The 17,514-nt window shown below is 41.5% G+C and overlaps 1 protein-coding gene and 1 pseudogene across 1 annotated transcript in view; one reads left to right on the top strand and one right to left on the bottom strand.

Moving 5' to 3' along the window:
• LOC102470502 (ras GTPase-activating protein-binding protein 2) overlaps positions 1–8,655 on the top strand; it is a 14,537-nt gene extending 5,882 nt beyond the window's left edge. The window contains exon 2 of the mRNA XM_006159484.3: positions 6,753–8,655. Coding sequence (XP_006159546.1) covers positions 6,753–8,072 — 1,320 coding nt within the window. The 3' untranslated portion in view covers positions 8,073–8,655. The remainder of the gene's footprint in view (positions 1–6,752) is intronic.
• A 6,260-nt stretch (positions 8,656–14,915) lies between these two features.
• LOC106736077 (porimin pseudogene) lies at positions 14,916–15,723 on the bottom strand (annotated as a pseudogene).
• Positions 15,724–17,514: the final 1,791 nt, after the last annotated feature.

The raw sequence follows: 17,514 nt of genomic DNA, 5'->3' as shown, positions 1-17,514 counted from the left end.
ACCCAGGCACCTCACCTACCACTCCACTGGCTGGCCCTGTCTGCTTTTCTTACAAGATCTGAGAGGCTGGTAGCCTGGCCCTTAGCACTCGTGGTCACTGGAGTCACCACAGCATGGGAAGAAAGAGATGAAGCAGACACGTTAGTTCCCACTGACATGCCCCAGACATCACTTCTACACGCAGTCCCATCCAGAACTAGCCACGTGGCCCACGCTGATGTGAGCCGGGCTGGAAGAGGAGGGTGAGCACACAAATGTTTGATGGGGGCCAGCCATCTGAGCACAGGCCCACCTCCATGGCAGCTCTGAGTGTTTGGTGAGCATCACCTAGGCCCCAGTACCAGAGTTGTGCTACTCAGCAACCCGTGCTTGCTCTAATGACCCAAGCCCATGCTCTGGTCTTGTTCCAGACACTAGATACTTGTATGTGTTTCTCCACTGTTTTGGAGTCACTGCAAAAGCCCCATCAACCTGGCACAGACAGCAGCATTCTTGTTTCTGGGCTTTCCTTACCATTCCTTCACTGTATGCTTTCACATCATTATATCAGTGAGTTTTCAGTCACTTTATGAGATAGGTTCCTTTACTGTTCCTATTTTTAGGATGAGAAGACAGGCTGAGAGAAGGGAAGCTACCAGCCCAAGTCACACAGTTAAACAGTGGCCTCCCTGTGAACAAAGTCTAGATCTGACTAATTCTTGATGCCAGGCTTCTAACCTGAATAAAGCACCATGAATCTTTGTGCTAGACTCTTTTGTTTGTTTCTGGAGAGGTTTTTGCTATAAACCACGTGGGCTTGCCAGAAAGACAAAGATATACAGAGAGACAGAACATGAGAAATCACCCCCCAGGGGGGATGTCCACACCACAATCCCTTGTTCTCCATTCTCCTCTTGGGATCTTGGGCACACATGCACATGCGCTTGGCGTGAGTTTAAGCCACCAGGTCTGGGACTTGAACCGCAGTTGACTACATGGGAGTCCAGCAACATAGCCATTACACCAACTGCTGGTCCTTCTTTGTGCCAGACTCTTACCATATTGCATGCCCTCCAAGAACAAGACTTGGCTATATTCATGTCAAACTACACCCTTGTCAATGACACTTCACATATGCTCAGTACAGTTGACCCTGAACAATGTGGGATTGAAGCATGTGGGTCCTGAACTGAAGTTTTTAAATAAATACTATACTTCTATTTTTCTTCTTATTTTATTAATATTTTCTCTGGCTTACTTTTCTTTCTTAATGTCCAGATAATGAGGAGAGGGGGGAAAGGAAGAAAACACTCCCCAGTAGGAAGTGGTCATGTCCCCATCCTGTTTCCTCCATCTCTCCATCCAGTCAAGGCCATGGCCCACACACAGATGTGCCAGCACATTGCTTAAGCCTCCAGGCCAAAATCTGAACTGCAGTCCATCCAGTTCCCTTAACCACCAGGCTACGGGACTGGCCAACCAAATTACTTTATAGTAAAAAATACAGTGTATAATACACACATAAAATATATTAGTCATCTGTGGTTATGAGTAAAGCTTTTGGCCAATAGTAGCTACTTTTGTGGGGGAGTCAAAAGTTACACATGGGTTTTTAGCTGTGCAGGTTGAGGCTCCTAACCCTGTTTGGTTCAAAAAATCACCTGTATGAAGGGACTTTAAAAACGTCCATGGAAAACTGAATTCAAATATGCATTTATTAGGCCAATCAGGTGGCGTGGAGGTTAAGGTGGCCAGACCCCATATAATCAACTATGAGGTTCAAGTCTTGGACCTGGTGGCTTAAAAACCAGATCAAGATCAATCCAAAAGTGTCAGGACAGAGGATTGGATTGAGAAAGTGTGGCACATATACACTACAGAATACTACTCATCCATAAAGAAAACAATGAGATCCTGGCATTTGATCAAAAGGAGGCAGATAACAAAAATGTAATGCTAATTAAGCAAGCCAGATTGTGAAAAAGAAATATTGAAAGTCCCTGCTTAATATATACCAAATGTCTGCATTCTATGATGGCAACTGAAAGACTAGAAGGTGTAAAGGCATGGAGAGGAACTGTAGATAGCAGAGACTGTGTGGGAGGAGGGTGGACAATAGGGGACTGGAGTGTGAGGGACAGAATCAAGGGGTAAAAAAAGAAAAGCAAAATATTTGAATGAACAAAAAAATGGAAAACTATCTGGTGATGATAATGTCTAAGGCAACATCTTTGACTGGACTAATATACAATGTATACATGATGGAAAAATTCATTATGTATGCTGTAAAGATGTATACTGATTAAATGCAAAAATAAGAAAAAAGGTAAATAAAGTCTTTAAATCTCAAAAAGAAAAAAAAAGCCAGTTGTGTGTGCATGTGTGTGTCCAAAATCTTGAAGAGATCATGACATGATCATACTCCTTGGGGTGCTTTCTCACTTTCTATCATTCTGTCTCTCTTCAGAAAGTGCACTTACTCTACCATAAATTATTGTTTAAAGTATCTATTTAATGTAGTATAAAAAAATTTCTAATCCTTATGTATTTCTTTCATAATATGTATTTTCAGTGAATATTTCAAAGAACCCTGGAATTTGCCTAATTGAATGTGGCCCTGGTTCTGTTTCCTCAGGTCTTAGGTTAGAACTGGTGACCCAGCTTATCCCAGTTCTGGTTCCCTGTCCAGTTCAGTCACCAGCTGTCACCTCACCTGAGGCAGAGTGCCTTCACCCACTTCCCCCTCAGCTTTCTGGGAAACACTGGAGTAAGGCAGAATAGGAGTACAGGTAATTGACCAGGCTTGGAGGGGGTGGGAGTCTCAGGAGAAGTGAACCCTTCCTTGACCAGGCTTGGAGGGGGTGGGAGTCTCAGGAGAAGTGAACCCTTCCTTGACCAGGCTTGGAGGGGGTGGGAGGCTCAGGAGAAGTGAACCCTTCCTTGACCAGGCTTGGAGTGGGTGGGAGTCTCAGGAGAAGTGAACCCTTCCTTGCGGTTTCCTCTGCCCATCCCCATTTTCCTCCACAGGAAAGCTGGTAGGTTTTGTCCCTGCCTATGCAGTTTGTCAGTGCTGGGTGCTAGGGAGCCAGTCTCTGGGCCTCTGCCACCTTGCTCACCTGCCATTAGGAAGTCAGGGACCTCAGAAGTGAGATCAGTGCAGTTCAATAAATGGTTGTCAAAAGAGGACCAGCAGGTGGCATGGTGGTTAAGGTGCTGGACTCTACATGACCAACTCTGTGGCTCAAATCTCAGAACCAGCTTGAAAAACATGCTGGGTGCGTGTGCATGTGTGCTCGTGCATGTGTGCTCAAAATTCTGAGAGGTGAAGGGATTGTGTTGTGGCCGTTCCCTCTGGGGTGACTTCTCATTTACCTCTCTCTGTCTCTCTCTGGCAAGCACACCCTATGGCAAAAGTCTAAAAAATAAATAGATGAAAAGTGTGATAGGGGTTACAGGAGCATATTTTTTTCTCTATTAATGATAGAATATGGACATGCACACATGCGACTGAGAGTCTCATGGGGGAGTACCCGTAGGTGTGGTCACACTGTAGTCCCCTCCATCCAGTCCTTCACTCTGTCAGTTCTTGGGTGTGGGAGCTGGCTTCTCCTGAGCCATACATTGCCACTGCACCACAAAGCATTCTGTACAACACACTGGAGCAGCATCCAACCAACTTGGAACACTGGGGAAACTTCCCACTGCCTGTACTTGACTGGGCCAGACAAGATCATGGAAAATAATTCCAGGTGGGGAGATGGCCTTTTGCACAGTCTCCAAGTCACTGGAATCCTTGGTGTAAGATGAAACTCACCCTAACTCAATGATAACACAACCTGTACTTCAGGCCAATTTTAAGCACCCACAAAGGACACTTATAAAGGAGCCATCACAGTCTTTGCATTTTTCTCAAGCCAGATAGGCTACAGTGCCATGGCAGGCACCAGCCTTGGGGTCAGCGTCCACTCACAGATGTGCTGAGCACCCTGGGAAGCAACCTTTGGGAGGGTCCAGTTAAGGAAGTCCCCACCTGCCAGGCAACTGGCTGCAGGCTAGATCCTCAGAGCACCTTGCACAGAAAAGCAGACTCTTTCTGGCAGCACCCCTCCTATGAGTCTGAAGTGACCAAGGATGGCAAAAAGTGACCAGTGACAGAAAGAGTCTAAGGTTGTGTCTTTATGGTGCCGAAAAACGGGTACAAGGTTAATTTCACACAGTGTGTACACCTTCATTGATGAACCATATCCTGTGTAAACCTACTTAAAAATATCTATCATCCAGCTCTTGAATTTCAAAACATGAACACAATCCCTGGGGACCAAAGGAGAGCATTTTTGGGTAGCCTGATATCACACAGGCACGGTCACACAGGCAAATATCGCCCACTCCAGCTTAGCTCAGAAGGGGAAAAGATGGTGGCCCACCAGAGAAACGTGATGTTCTGTGAGGCAATCCCATGTGGAAATGTTCTGAGTTCAGGCCCAGAGAGCTCCCTGAGAACCTGGGTATGCATATTCCCTTGACCTGGGGCTGAGGGTGGGTTGCACCATTAAGAAGTTATTGGGGGCGCCCTTTGTGGCTATCAGGTTGTACTGCAGAGACCATGGCTCATCCCCTTCCCCACACACCTTTGAACTCTCAGGTGTGTTAACTGGGACTTGGAGAAGCTCTCCTTTTCCCATTCCCTGCACCAATGAGACATTCTCCCCAGAGATGGATCTGGAAGAAGTGGCAAGGAGCTGCAGAAGGACTATGGCTCATCCCCTGCCCCATGCCTCTGAATTCTCAGACTTTAGTGTTTCCTGAAGCACACGTGCCATGCAATCCCTTCTCTCTTCCTCCACTGAAGCTTAGCAGCTCAGTTCCAGGTGCACATGTACTCTAGAAACTAGTAGGACTTTGAATGATCCAAGTCTAGAGATGACAAGGCAGGTTCCTAGGTGAGCATGAGAGAGGTAGAAGAGCAGCGAGATCGCCAATCACCTCCTCCTGCATGCCTTTGAACACTCAGAATTCACGTGAAGACTTTAAAAAGAAACATATAATTTACCTGATGACTAGAAATCATTGCAGAGGTTCAAGAAATATGAAAAATCAAGAAAAGATCTCTCTCCAAGGGAAAACATCAATTCCTCATCATCCACAGACAATACTAAGGAACTCATGGGAATGTCAGATAAACAATGTAGAGTATGTACAGTGACAAAATTATATGTGCAAGAGAAAAGAGACAACAAACTCTGCAAGTTGCAAGAGAAAAGAGTCGATGAGCTCTAGGAGATGAGAAAATCCTTTCACAATTTGAAAGAAGAAATTGCTAGAGATAAAGACTGGAATACAGGAAATCCAATCCTCCTTTCAAATTAAAACAAGATTAGAGACACCAACAGATGGTCTAATGGTTTCACTCCTGGACTCTCATGTGTTTGACTGCGGTTCCAGTCCTGGACCTGATAACTTGAAACTTGTACCAGGCATATGTGCATGCATGCCCAAAATCCCAAGAGGAGACTGGAGGAGAGGGGATTGTAGTGTGGCCTTGGAGGTGATTTCTCACTTTCTGTCTCTGTCTCTCCAGCAAGGACATGTGCTTTATAACAAAAAATCCCTCTTTCTTTTTTTTATGAAGAACAGATTTTATTCTAAAAATAGATCTCAATAACAATGATATACCAAAAGGTGGTCATTATAATAAAAAGGAGAAAAAAGGTAACAGGAGTTTACTTTAATTTTTTTCCTGAAAATACAAAATTATCACTGATATATTGCTAACTTTCATTTATCAGTATTTCAGTTATTCCTTTTGTGGATTATCCATTTTAGAATCATAGACTGGTCTCTGCCTAATATTTTGACATACATCTGGGGTGTTTTTATCTTCAAGTAAATACATTCTCAAGGAATGCAAACAAATTTGGGTATTTGCCTAAGTAAACACAATTAGGAAGATAAATTTATATTTAGGAAACATTCCAAAGTAAAAATTGTTTTAGTTCACTGTTTTCCTCAATTCTTGCAGACAACAACAAAAACTTTACAGGAAGTACTATTATTTGAAAATAACAAATCATACTACTTACAGAGAAAAGATGTAACTGCAGTATCCCAAACCCAAAGCAGAGGAAACTTTCTAAACAAATAGTGAAATTCAGTACTTAAAAAGTGTTTTTCTATCTTCAAAGTGCTAAAGACACAAGTATTCATGAAAAACTTTAGTCCAGTCCACAAAGTTCTGACTGAATTGAAGTACTGAAATATCAACAATGCAGTAGACAAAACTATTTAAATTTATAAGGCACTTATTACTATAAACTATATCTTAACTATATTTTGCAAAAGAATGAAAACAGTGATTGCAAGACCAGTTAGGGCCACATTAGTAACATACACCTCACCCACCAGCCCACATTTCTTTTCGAACAAATCTAAACGTACATCTAAGTAACAAAATTTCCTCCATGTGTTATATACATCCAATCATAACCTTATTTTGAAGGATCTTCATCAACTCAACTGGCCATAATGAACAGCAAGTAGAAATGATCTTTTATATCAAAATCCTTGATATCTGACATTCTCTGCAAATCAGAAGCAGATCACAAAAGTTATATTTTATTCCTATTAATAGTGGACTGTCTTAGCTATCTTTTGGACTTTCAGAAATTAGTGTGATTGGTGTTCCTTGTTGCTCGCTGCAGCACCTGGCGCCCGGGAAGAGCTGGTTGTGAGGGAAACGAACTCGCGGCTCCGGCTTCCGGCTTCCGAGCCTTCAGGTTTGTCGGAGGGAGGGGGTGGCGAGCGAGAAGAATCCGCTGCAGCCGGTCCTCGGCGACTCTCCCGCTGACCTCCGCGCGACGGACCCCGTTCATGGTGGAGTAGATGCTAGTGGAAAGCCCCAGGAAGCTGTCTATGGCCAAAATGATATACACCACAAAGTATTATCTCTGAACTTCAGTGAATGTCATACTAAAATTCGCCATGTGGATGCTCACGCAACATTGAGTGATGGAGTGGTTGTCCAGGTCATGGGCTTGCTGTCTAACAGTGGACAGCCAGAGAGGAAGTTCATGCAAACATTTGTTCTGGCCCCCGAAGGATCTTTTCCAAATAAGTTTTATGTTCACAATGATATGTTTCATTATGAAGATGAAGTGTTTGGTGATTCTGAACCAGAACTTGATGAAGAATCTGAAGATGAAGTAGAAGAGGAACCAGAAGAAAGGCAACCATCTCCTGAACCCGTGCAAGAAAATGCTAACAGTGGTTACTATGAAGCTCACCCTGTGACAAATGGCACAGAGGAGCCCTTAGAAGAGTCCTCTCATGAGCCTGAACCTGAGCCAGAATCTGAAACAAAGACGGAAGAATTGAAACCACAAGTGGAGGAGAAGAACTTAGAAGAGTTAGAGGAGAAGTCCACTACTCCTCCTCCTGCGGAACCTGTTTCTCTGCCACAAGAACCACCAAAGCCAAGAGTTGAATCTAAACCAGAAGTTCAGTCTCAGCCACCTCGTGTGCGTGAACAACAACCTAGAGGACGACCTGATTTCCCTCCCAGAGGACCAAGACCAGGCAGAGGAGATATGGAACAGAATGGTTCTGACAACCGTAGAATAATTCGCTATCCAGACAGTCATCAACTTTTTGTTGGTAACTTGCCACATGATATTGATGAAAATGAACTGAAAGAATTCTTCATGAGTTTTGGAAACGTTGTGGAACTTCACATCAACACCAAGGGTGTTGGGGGGAAACTTCCAAATTTTGGTTTTGTGGTTTTTGATGACTCTGAACCAGTTCAGAGAATCTTAATTGCAAAACCAATTATGTTCCGTGGGGAAGTACATTTAAATGTGGAAGAGAGAAAAACAAGAGCTGCAAGAGAGCGAGAAACCAGAGGTGGTGGTGATGACCGCAGGGATATTAGGCGCAACGATCGCGGTCCTGGTGGCCCACGGGGAATAGTGGGTGGTGGAATGATGCGTGACCGGGATGGAAGAGGAACCCCCCCAAGAGGTGGCATGGCACAGAAACTTGGCTCTGGAAGAAGAACCAGGCAAATGGAAGGCCGCTTCACAGGACAGCGTCGCTGAAGCCCCACTGTTGGCCAAGTCTTGGCAGTGGTACATTATTCATCGTGTTTGCATTCTTGTTAATTTTTTTTGGCTTTGGAATGTGACACAGCCTTTTTTGATCATTTCTTTGATGTGAAAACATCTTTTGGTTATCAGTTAAATGAGGTGGACATTATCTCCCCAATTTTACAACAAGATTCATACTATTCATTTATATATCTAGACTTGGAGAATTAAGGACTGAGAAATGACCATATCTTAAACTACAACAAAATGAACTTTAAAGGACACGCCCACTGAATTCAGGTCCTTTGAGTCAAAAAAAATCCTCTGCTGCACATTTTGTTTAAGTGTTACTGTTTCTGCCTATTAATGTTGGAAACACAAATAGTGCAATTTGTGCAATTGGAGAATCTTGCCTTTTTTTCTTGGCTCCCCCCAAAATACAAACCAACAGAAACTTGTTATGCACTCATCAAAATGCACTAATGGGTACTCTTGAACTCATTCACATTGACACCTGCAACAGGAGGCAACAGGGAAAAAAAATCTTTCATCTTCTTTTCCAGTAGAGAATAGTTTGTGAAATGATGAGGGCATTTCATCTGCTTGCTGTGACCAGCGTGTGTAGACATAAACCTTAACAAGACTACAAACAAGTATATTCCAGAAGGAAATAATTTAGTTACGAACTAAATAACAAAAATCAGAACTTCAAATGCTATGGTCTTAAATAATAGACCACATTTAGTAGCTCCATATCTAAGATGTTTCTACCTGCCCCTCTTCAGTACAGGGATGGCTGGCTGCTCAACACACTCCTCCTCCCCCTTTTCCTTTCTTTAAGCTGTGTACAGTGGAAATTGTCTTTACTGTATTTTTGTTCTCTGGTAATGTAATAAGCATGATGGTGCCTTCTATTAATACATCATTCCAGTCTTGCTGGTAATTTGGTACAGTATAGTGTATGAATTGCTGTGCTGCGAAGCCAAACAGCTACAAATGTTGAAAAATCATTGAAGTGTATAAAAATTGCAGTATCTTTTAAAAATCAGTAAAATGGACAGAATATTATTTATCTTGTTCTTCAGTTAAAGACTTTTGTGTTCTCTGTGGGAGGGAGTCTTGTGTGTTCTAGAGGGAAAGGGAAGGGAGGAAGTCAGTTATTTGAATAAGTCGGTAGTTGACTTTTAGCTTGAATGTGAATATTGAAACGCATCACTTCAGTGCTTAAAAAAGTCAGTCAACTTGATGTACTGTATATTTTTAGTGACATTTTAAAAGCAGTCAGATTCCATAAACGGCAAGTAAACCTGAAGTGAGGATACTGCAATTTTCAGAGAAAAGAACAGCAGCTCTTAGTGTTTGCATTTTCTATTTGGGGGGCAGGGAACTGTCATTCATTCTGCACAATTCTTGAACTGATGTCAGCACCCAAGTGGCTCCTGAATTTAAGTCTGGGACGACATCTTTTATTTTTACATGAATCTCTAAACAATTCTGTGAGCAAAGTTTGTAGCTGCTGGATTATTGTCTGTCTTTATAGCAAATTCCAGTAAACCGCAAATATGGCAAAGGTTATCCAATTTTGTGCTTGGAGCAGTCAGTACATAATAGTATCTGATGTTTCCAACAAGAAGTGGGGTAAATAAGTGTAACCACTCAAAGCTGCTTGTTAGCATGGAAGACTTCTCCATTCTATCTTAGTCAAAACAAACAAAATATGCACTTGACATAGTAGCAGATTGGTTCTGAGATATGTAACTTTGCATTCAATAAGTTTGGCAAATGATGTGCATATTTTGTTTTTCGTGTACTGGGCAATATGAGTAAAATTAAATGTCTTTTCCCCTTGCTCCTCCCTGAATGAGGTCTTCCATGTCTGAGGGAAAGTCTTGCACTATTAACATGTATTTGGGGGACACAGATTTTCAGTTTCCATTTGGGGTCCTAAAGATTTTTTTGTTTGTTTATTTGAAACAGTTTTATAGTTTCTGATGTATAGTACTTGAAGTTCTTATTGGAAAATTACTTTGGAGTTTTGAAGCCTATATTCAGACTACTTTTAATTAAGTAGTTTTATTGTCAGTGTTCCCCTTCCCCCCAGTGTATTTTTCCTCCATTCTTCTATTTCTTTCTCCTTTCTCCTTTATATATATATCTATATATCTATATATCTATATATATTTACATTTCAGGATATTGCCCTGCTACCCATGAAAACTGTTCTGGCACCGAAAGTAATGACAAATGTTACGTATAATAGAACAGTAGAGCAAAGAGCCATTCAGCTTCAGTCTTTACATACCATGAATTAAAACATCATATGGAGAAGTTTACATGGTGATTTGTTCACCTGCAGTACTGTGGACTTTAACATTTTGTCCCCTTTTCAGTGAAACGAAGTAAAAATATTCATCTACCATTACTGTTATTTGCTGGTTTTGTTTTCTGTTTTGATGGTAATACTCTATCCTTATGACACAGTTGCAACCAAATTGGCTTTACCATCTTGGCTTTAGAAGGTATAGAAGACAATGGATTACCATCTTTATTGTTGTAATGTGTTAAGCATTATATGCTAGTAGAATCTAGTTTAATTGTTTCAGGTGGAAAGTATTCTTTGAGTTTCCATTTTGAATGTGTTTGGACTAAACAATAAACTACTGATGTCTGCAGCATTCATCTATGTTCCTAATTTAATCTGTAGCTCTTGCTTTTCATATAACCCTAGTAAAAATAGTAAACAGGGTCTGTAGGTGGTGTGCTGGTTAAGGCACTGAACTCTCATATGGGTGACTGCGGTTCAAGTCCTGGACTTGATAGCTTGAAACTCCTGTGTGCATGCCTGCCCAAGATCCCAAAAGAATGGAGGAGAAGGGATTGTGGGCTGGCCATCTCCTTGTGGGGAGATTTCTCACTTTCTATCTGTATTTCTGACAAGTGCACACACCGTATAGCAAAAACCTTTCTCTAGTTAAAAAAAATAAATAAACAGTTCTAGAAACCAACTGTTTGTGAAAATTTATGTTTAAAAATGTAGAATATTGTTAGGTATTTAAAAATGTAGAACATTGTTAGGGATTTGTACCAGTCTAGTTAGACAGCTGGTATGCAGAGTTAATGTTAGCACAATACCCAAGTAAGGAAGCAGGAAAATTCCTGTCTTTTTTTGAGAACTTTTTTTGCTATAGGGCGCATGCGCTCACCAGAAAGACAAAGAGAGACAGAAAGCGAGAAATCACCTCCCAGGGGAGATGGCCACACCACAATCCCTTCTCCTCCATTCTCCTCTCGGGATCTTGGGCACGCATGCACACGCGCCCAGCGTGAGTTTTAAGCCACTGGATCTGGGACTCAAACCACGGTCGACAGCATGGGAGTCCAGCGACATAGCCATTACACTAACTGCAGGTCCTGAAAATTCCTGTCTTTGAAAAAAAAAAGTACTCTTAAAATTTTATAAGAATTTATTTCAAAATAAACTTGTTTTTTAGTATAAAAATGCTATTTCCTCAAATCTCTGAGTAAATTGACAGTGTGTGAAAATGTAGCGTTTTCATCCTGCAGCTGGTGGGAGCCTGGGCGAAGACCCACCATTCTTGGCATGATGAACACAGCACCAATCTATGATTTGATTCATTCCTGTCTTTGAAAAAAAAAAGTACTCTTAAAATTTTATAAGAATTTATTTCAAAATAAACTTGTTTTTTAGTATAAAAATGCTATTTCCTCAAATCTCTGAGTAAATTGACAGTGTGTGAAAATGTAGCGTTTTCATCCTGCAGCTGGTGGGAGCCTGGGCGAAGACCCACCATTCTTGGCATGATGAACACAGCACCAATCTATGATTTGATTCTATCGTGTTCTAAATGTTTTGGAAATCCTACAAGGGGGTTTTTATTTTAAGCTAGATGTGTTTCACTCCATTAAAAATGTCTAAAAAGCAGCTCTACATTTAAAATATTCACTAGATACAAAATAAAAATTAACAAGTGACTATGAAATAAAAGTAATTTCCAGTGGTGACAACATTGTCACAGTAGGAAATAATCTAACTCCTTGGAGTATTTTCCTTCTTAATCCTAACAACTAAATCTTTAAAACATTATGCCAAGCCTCACACCAGCCAGCCAAGCCTCACACCATCAGGCCAAGCCTCACACCATCAGGCCAAGCCTCACGCCAGCGAGCCAAAACTCATGCCAGCAGGCCGAGACTCACACCAGCAGGTGAAGACTCAAGCCAGTAGGCAAAGCTTAACACCAGCAGGCTAACCATCATACCAGGAGGACAAGGCTCATGCCACCCTGACAAGCCCCACTCCACCAGGATAAGCCTGAAAACAGCAGGCTAAGATTCATACCAGCAGGCTAAGCCTCACTTCACCAGGCTGAGCCTAACACCAGTAGGCCGAGCCTCAAACAACAGGCTGAGCCTCATGCCACCAGGCTGAGACGCACACCAGGAGGCCAAGCCTCAAGCCAGTAGTCCACACCAAAAACAAGCAGACCGGGTCTCACACCAGCAGGCTGAGCCTCAAACGACAGGTCGAGAAGCACATCGAAAGGCCGAGACTCACGCCACCAGGTCATCCTCATGCCAGCAGGCCAAGCCTCAGAACAGCAGGTGAAGCATCACACCATGAGGCCAAGCCTCATACCACAGGGCCAAACCTCACAACACCAGGCCAAGCCAAAGCAGAGGAAGCTTTCTGAACAAATAGTGAAATTCAGTACTTAAAAAGTATTTTTCTATCTTCAAAGTGCTAAAGACACAAGTATTCATGAAAAACTTTAGTCCAGTCCACAAAGTTCTGACTGAATTGAAGTACTGCAATACCAAGAATGCAGGAGACAAAACGATTTAAATTTATAAGGCCCTCATTACTATAACTATATCTTAACTACATTTTGCAAAAGAATGAAAACAGTGATTGCAAGACCAGTTAGGGCCACATTAGTAACATACACCTCACCCATCAGCCCACATTTCTTTTCAAACAAATCTAAATGTACATCTAAGTAACAAAATTTCCTCTAAGTACATCTAAGTAACACACATCCAATCAGAACCTTATTTTGGAGGATCCTTAACATCCATCTTCATCAACTCAACTGGCCGTAATGAACAGCAAGTAGAAATGATCTTTTATATCAAAATCCTTGATATCTGACATTCTCTGCAAACCAGAAGCTGATCACAAAACTTATATTTTATTCCTATTAATTGTGGGCTATCTTAGCTCACTTTTGGGCTTTCAGAAATTAGTGTGATTTACTTTGATCCTCAAACATAGAAATATTATCTCACTATTGAGTCTAAATACTTTTTGTTAAAACCTGACCCTGAGTTTTGAGTGCAAGAATATCAATTGCCAAACTGAAAACACTCCAGAATAGACTAGCTAATATTGGTGCTTCTACAATACTGTGTGGTTACTCTCCATTCACATAATGCATCTGAAAGTACTTCCCCCTGAGCAGTGGGGTAAAAAGAGCGGTCTGGAGCATACCCAAATAAGGAAGCAGGAAAATTCCTGCTTTTTTTTTTTTTTAAAGTACTCTTAAAACTTTATAAGAATTTATTTCAAAATAAACTTGTGTTTTAGTATAAAAATGCTATTTCCTCAAATCTCTGAGTAAATTGACAGTGTGTGAAAATGTAGCGTTTTCATCCTGCAGCTGGTAGGAGCCTGGGTGAAGACCCACCATACTTGGTTAGATGAACACAGCACCAATCTATGATTTGATTCTATCGTGTTCTAAATGTTTTGGAAATCCTACAAGGAGGTTTTTATTTTAAGCTAGATGTGTTTGCACTCCATTAAACATGTCTAAAAAGCAGCTCTACATTTAAAATATTCACTAGATGTAAAATAAAAATTAACAAGTGGCTATGAAATAGAAATAATTTCAAATGGTGGCAATATTCTCACAGTAGGAAATAATCTAACTCCTTGGAGTATTTTCCTTCTTAATCCTAACAACTAAGTCTTTAAAACATTATGTTAATCTTTGCAGCATACCTAAATTGCACAGAGAAAAAAAGTAAATCTTACCAACTGACATAGAAAGCTCAAAAGAAGTTATTAATAAAAACACATGCTTTCCAAAGCTCCCTTAGATGTGTAACAGCTCTGAGCCCAAGTATTGCTTGTGGTCGTATTTGAAGATTTGTGTGTGTGTGTGTCTGTGTGTGTGTGTGTCTGCATGTGCATGCGTGTAGCACACATGCGTGTACTTTGTTTCCAGACCAATTACTACAGTGTAAAGCCTAGAAAAGGTCGATGATTTCTTAAATTATACCTCAGACCAGACTGAATCAATTTCTGTTGTGTGGCATTAGTGATTAGGACAGATCCAGCTCCAAAGACACTGATGTTCTTTGTGTGAGCAACAAAGACTCTCAGTACCCTCAGAGCTATGACAGTCTCCTGGGACCAGCAGTTAGGATAATGGCTATATCGCTGGACTCCCATGTAGTCGACCGGGGTTCAAGTCCCAGACCTGGTGGCTTATAACTCACACCGGGTGCGTGTGCGTGCGTGCCCAAGATCCTGAGAGGAGAATGGAGGAGAAGGGATTGCGGCGTGGCCATCCCCCCTGGGGGATGATTTCTTGCTTTCTGTCTCTCTGTCTCTCTCTGTCTGTCTGGCGAGTGCACGCGTCCTATGGCAAAAACCTCTCCAAAAAAAAATGTCATACAGGCCCATGGCTACTGGTATGCCCAGACGGCATCCTGTCCTTGGGTGATGGTACCTTCCAACTACTGGTCCCATGTGATCAATGCAACTAAAATATGGACTCGTCTTACTATATATTTTCTATAAAGTGAAAAAAATCACTGTAGTAACTCCAAATATTCATTAAGAAACCCAAACCAAGCCCTTTTTACCTTTAGTAATCAGGAAGAATCTTTACATATTTATGTAATACATTGTACATTGTGTGCATGGCCTGTTTATACAGTTTTCAAGAGAATATTGTTTTAAATAAACGAAAATTAGTTGTAGGGCTGCATCAATCTTCTTTCCTTGGACTCTGGATTTCCTTAAATGATAGCATCGTGTTCATCTATGGTTCTGTACCAAACACCTCGTCATGAATAACACATTTTTCATCCCATGTAAAGAATGGATAAAACTCCCAGTGTTAATACAATACCACCAACAAGGCTGCCAGTATCAAATTTCGATTATTTTCTTTATCATGAACAGTTGTTGTGGTTGTTACTGATGAAGAAACAGATGTCATTGAACTATCGTGGGCACGGGTCACTGTAGATGTTGACATTTGGGTTGTGTTCTCTGCAACACTGGTTTTCGTTACAGACTTTAAGGTAGTGGAAGTCGCATTTGTTGCGACACCAGGTGTTGCCATTTTAGGTGTTGTCACAGGTTGGCGCAGTGCTGTCTGTCACGTTGTTTGAGCCCGAGGAAACTGAAGTCGATGGTTTCACAGTGCTGTTGGAAGATTCACTTTTGTGGTTGGAAGGCACATGCTGGGTATTTTCTGTTGAGTTAGCACTGGAGTTGTGTAGAGACACAGGATTCTTTGTGGTTAGAGGGACGCCCATGGTGGCCCCCAACAGTCTTCAGCACCTGCAGCGCCCCCAGGAGCAGCGGGTCCCGGGCACCTCGGGTGCTAACTCCTGTTGTTCCGAGGGCAGGACGCAGCGGCTTCCTGGGTCTCCACTGAGCTGGTAGCAGCAGAGGTGAGAGAAGGCCCCTCAGCACCCGGCCCCGCTCCGCATCCCCTTCTGCCATGCACGTCTCCACTCCCCCAGTATGCCCCCCAATCCAAAAATCCCTCTTAAAAAAAAAAAACAGATTGGTTCATGAAGAAAATCAAATCTCAGATGTAGAAGACAAAACCTCTCACCTAGAAAAATGATAATAAGGCTGAGAAAATAACTAAAGAAAATGAGGACAATATATAAGAAATGCTAGATACCATTAAGCATCCAAACATCCAGATAATTGATATTCCATTAGGTGAAGAAAATAATAAGGGCATCAATAATCAATTCCATAAAAGACTGGAAGAAAATTTTCTAAACATAGGGAAGCATTCAAATATCCAGACCCCAAAAATACAAAGGACATCAAATAGAATCAACCCAAGATCTACAACACACGTCATAGACAGATTGGCCAAGACCACAAAGACAAGATACTAAAATAGTCAAGAGAGAAACACCAAGTTACTTACAAAGGTTATCCCATCAGGCTAACATCAGACTTCTCTCACACTGGAACAATGCAGGCAAGGAAAGAATGGGAAAAATACAGCTGAAGTGTTAAATGAGAAACCATTTGAATGAAGATTCCTATACTTGGCAATTTTACCCTTCATATGGAAAGAAAAGAGAACATTCTCTGATAAACAAAATCTGAAAGAATTTGACAACTCTAGACCAACTCTTAAAGCAGTTCTGGAGGGAGTGCTGTACCAGGAAAACTAAAGTCAGACAGAAATCAAGAACAAAAAAAAAAAAAAAAAAGTAAAAAAGAAAATTACTTACTTAATGATAGGGAAAAGTCTGGAAATATTGATAATAACATTGAATGTTAATGGATTAAATTCTCTGATCAAGAGACACAGACTGACTGAATGGATTAAAAAAAAAAAAAAAAACAGAAACCCATTATCTGTTGCCACAAGAAATGCATCACATGGAGTTCCTTCTGTGTGGTTGCTGGGGAGAACCTGCCACTGGGCTGACCATGCTCTGCTGGACATGGTGTCCATGGAGACAGAGTGTCTATGGCGGCTGCGTTTGTGCAGTGTCTTGGTGTCTCAAAGTAAGCGAAGCATCTGGTCCCCTCCTGCATTTCTTTGCCCTGCCTAGTACTCCTGGATAAATTTTAGAATTTTTGGACCCTTTTCCATGAAAAGAAAACATACTGGAATGTCGATGGGATATTTATATCAGTGACAGAGATAACACTTCATTTTGATGAATTTTGGGAAAGTGGTCATCTTTGTAAGGTGAAACATTGGAACAGGCCTTCTTCAAGAGACAGTTCCATGACTCCATGGCTCCTGCGATCTAGGCATTTTGGGGGAAATGGAGAAGTGAAGAGGTCCCACTGATAATTCGGCCTCCAGCATACAACACTCACATGATTGAACTTCCAAGTTTGGGAAGAAACCGACCATCCACCAGATGACTAGAAATCACTGCAGGACCACAAGAAATATGGGGAAGCAGGAAAATACCTCTCCCACAAGGGATAACTCCTCATCCACATACAGGTCAACGGATATCATGGATATGTCTGATAAAGAATTCAGAACATTCATAATGGCAAAGCTTACAGAGATGGAAGAGAAGAGAGACAAGGAACTGCTGAAGAGGAAGGAGAAAGGAGGTGAAGAGTTCCAGGAGGTGAAGAAATTCATGCAAGATCTAAAAGAGGAATTTCACACTTTACAAAAGAATCAGATGGAACTGT

Source organism: Tupaia chinensis, unplaced genomic scaffold (assembly GCF_000334495.1).
Source record: "Tupaia chinensis unplaced genomic scaffold, TupChi_1.0 Scaffold000628_1, whole genome shotgun sequence".
Classification (NCBI taxonomy): Eukaryota; Metazoa; Chordata; class Mammalia; order Scandentia; family Tupaiidae; genus Tupaia; species Tupaia belangeri.
Note: the sequence above shows the minus strand (reverse complement) of the source record. Positions and strands in the feature narration are given on the sequence as shown.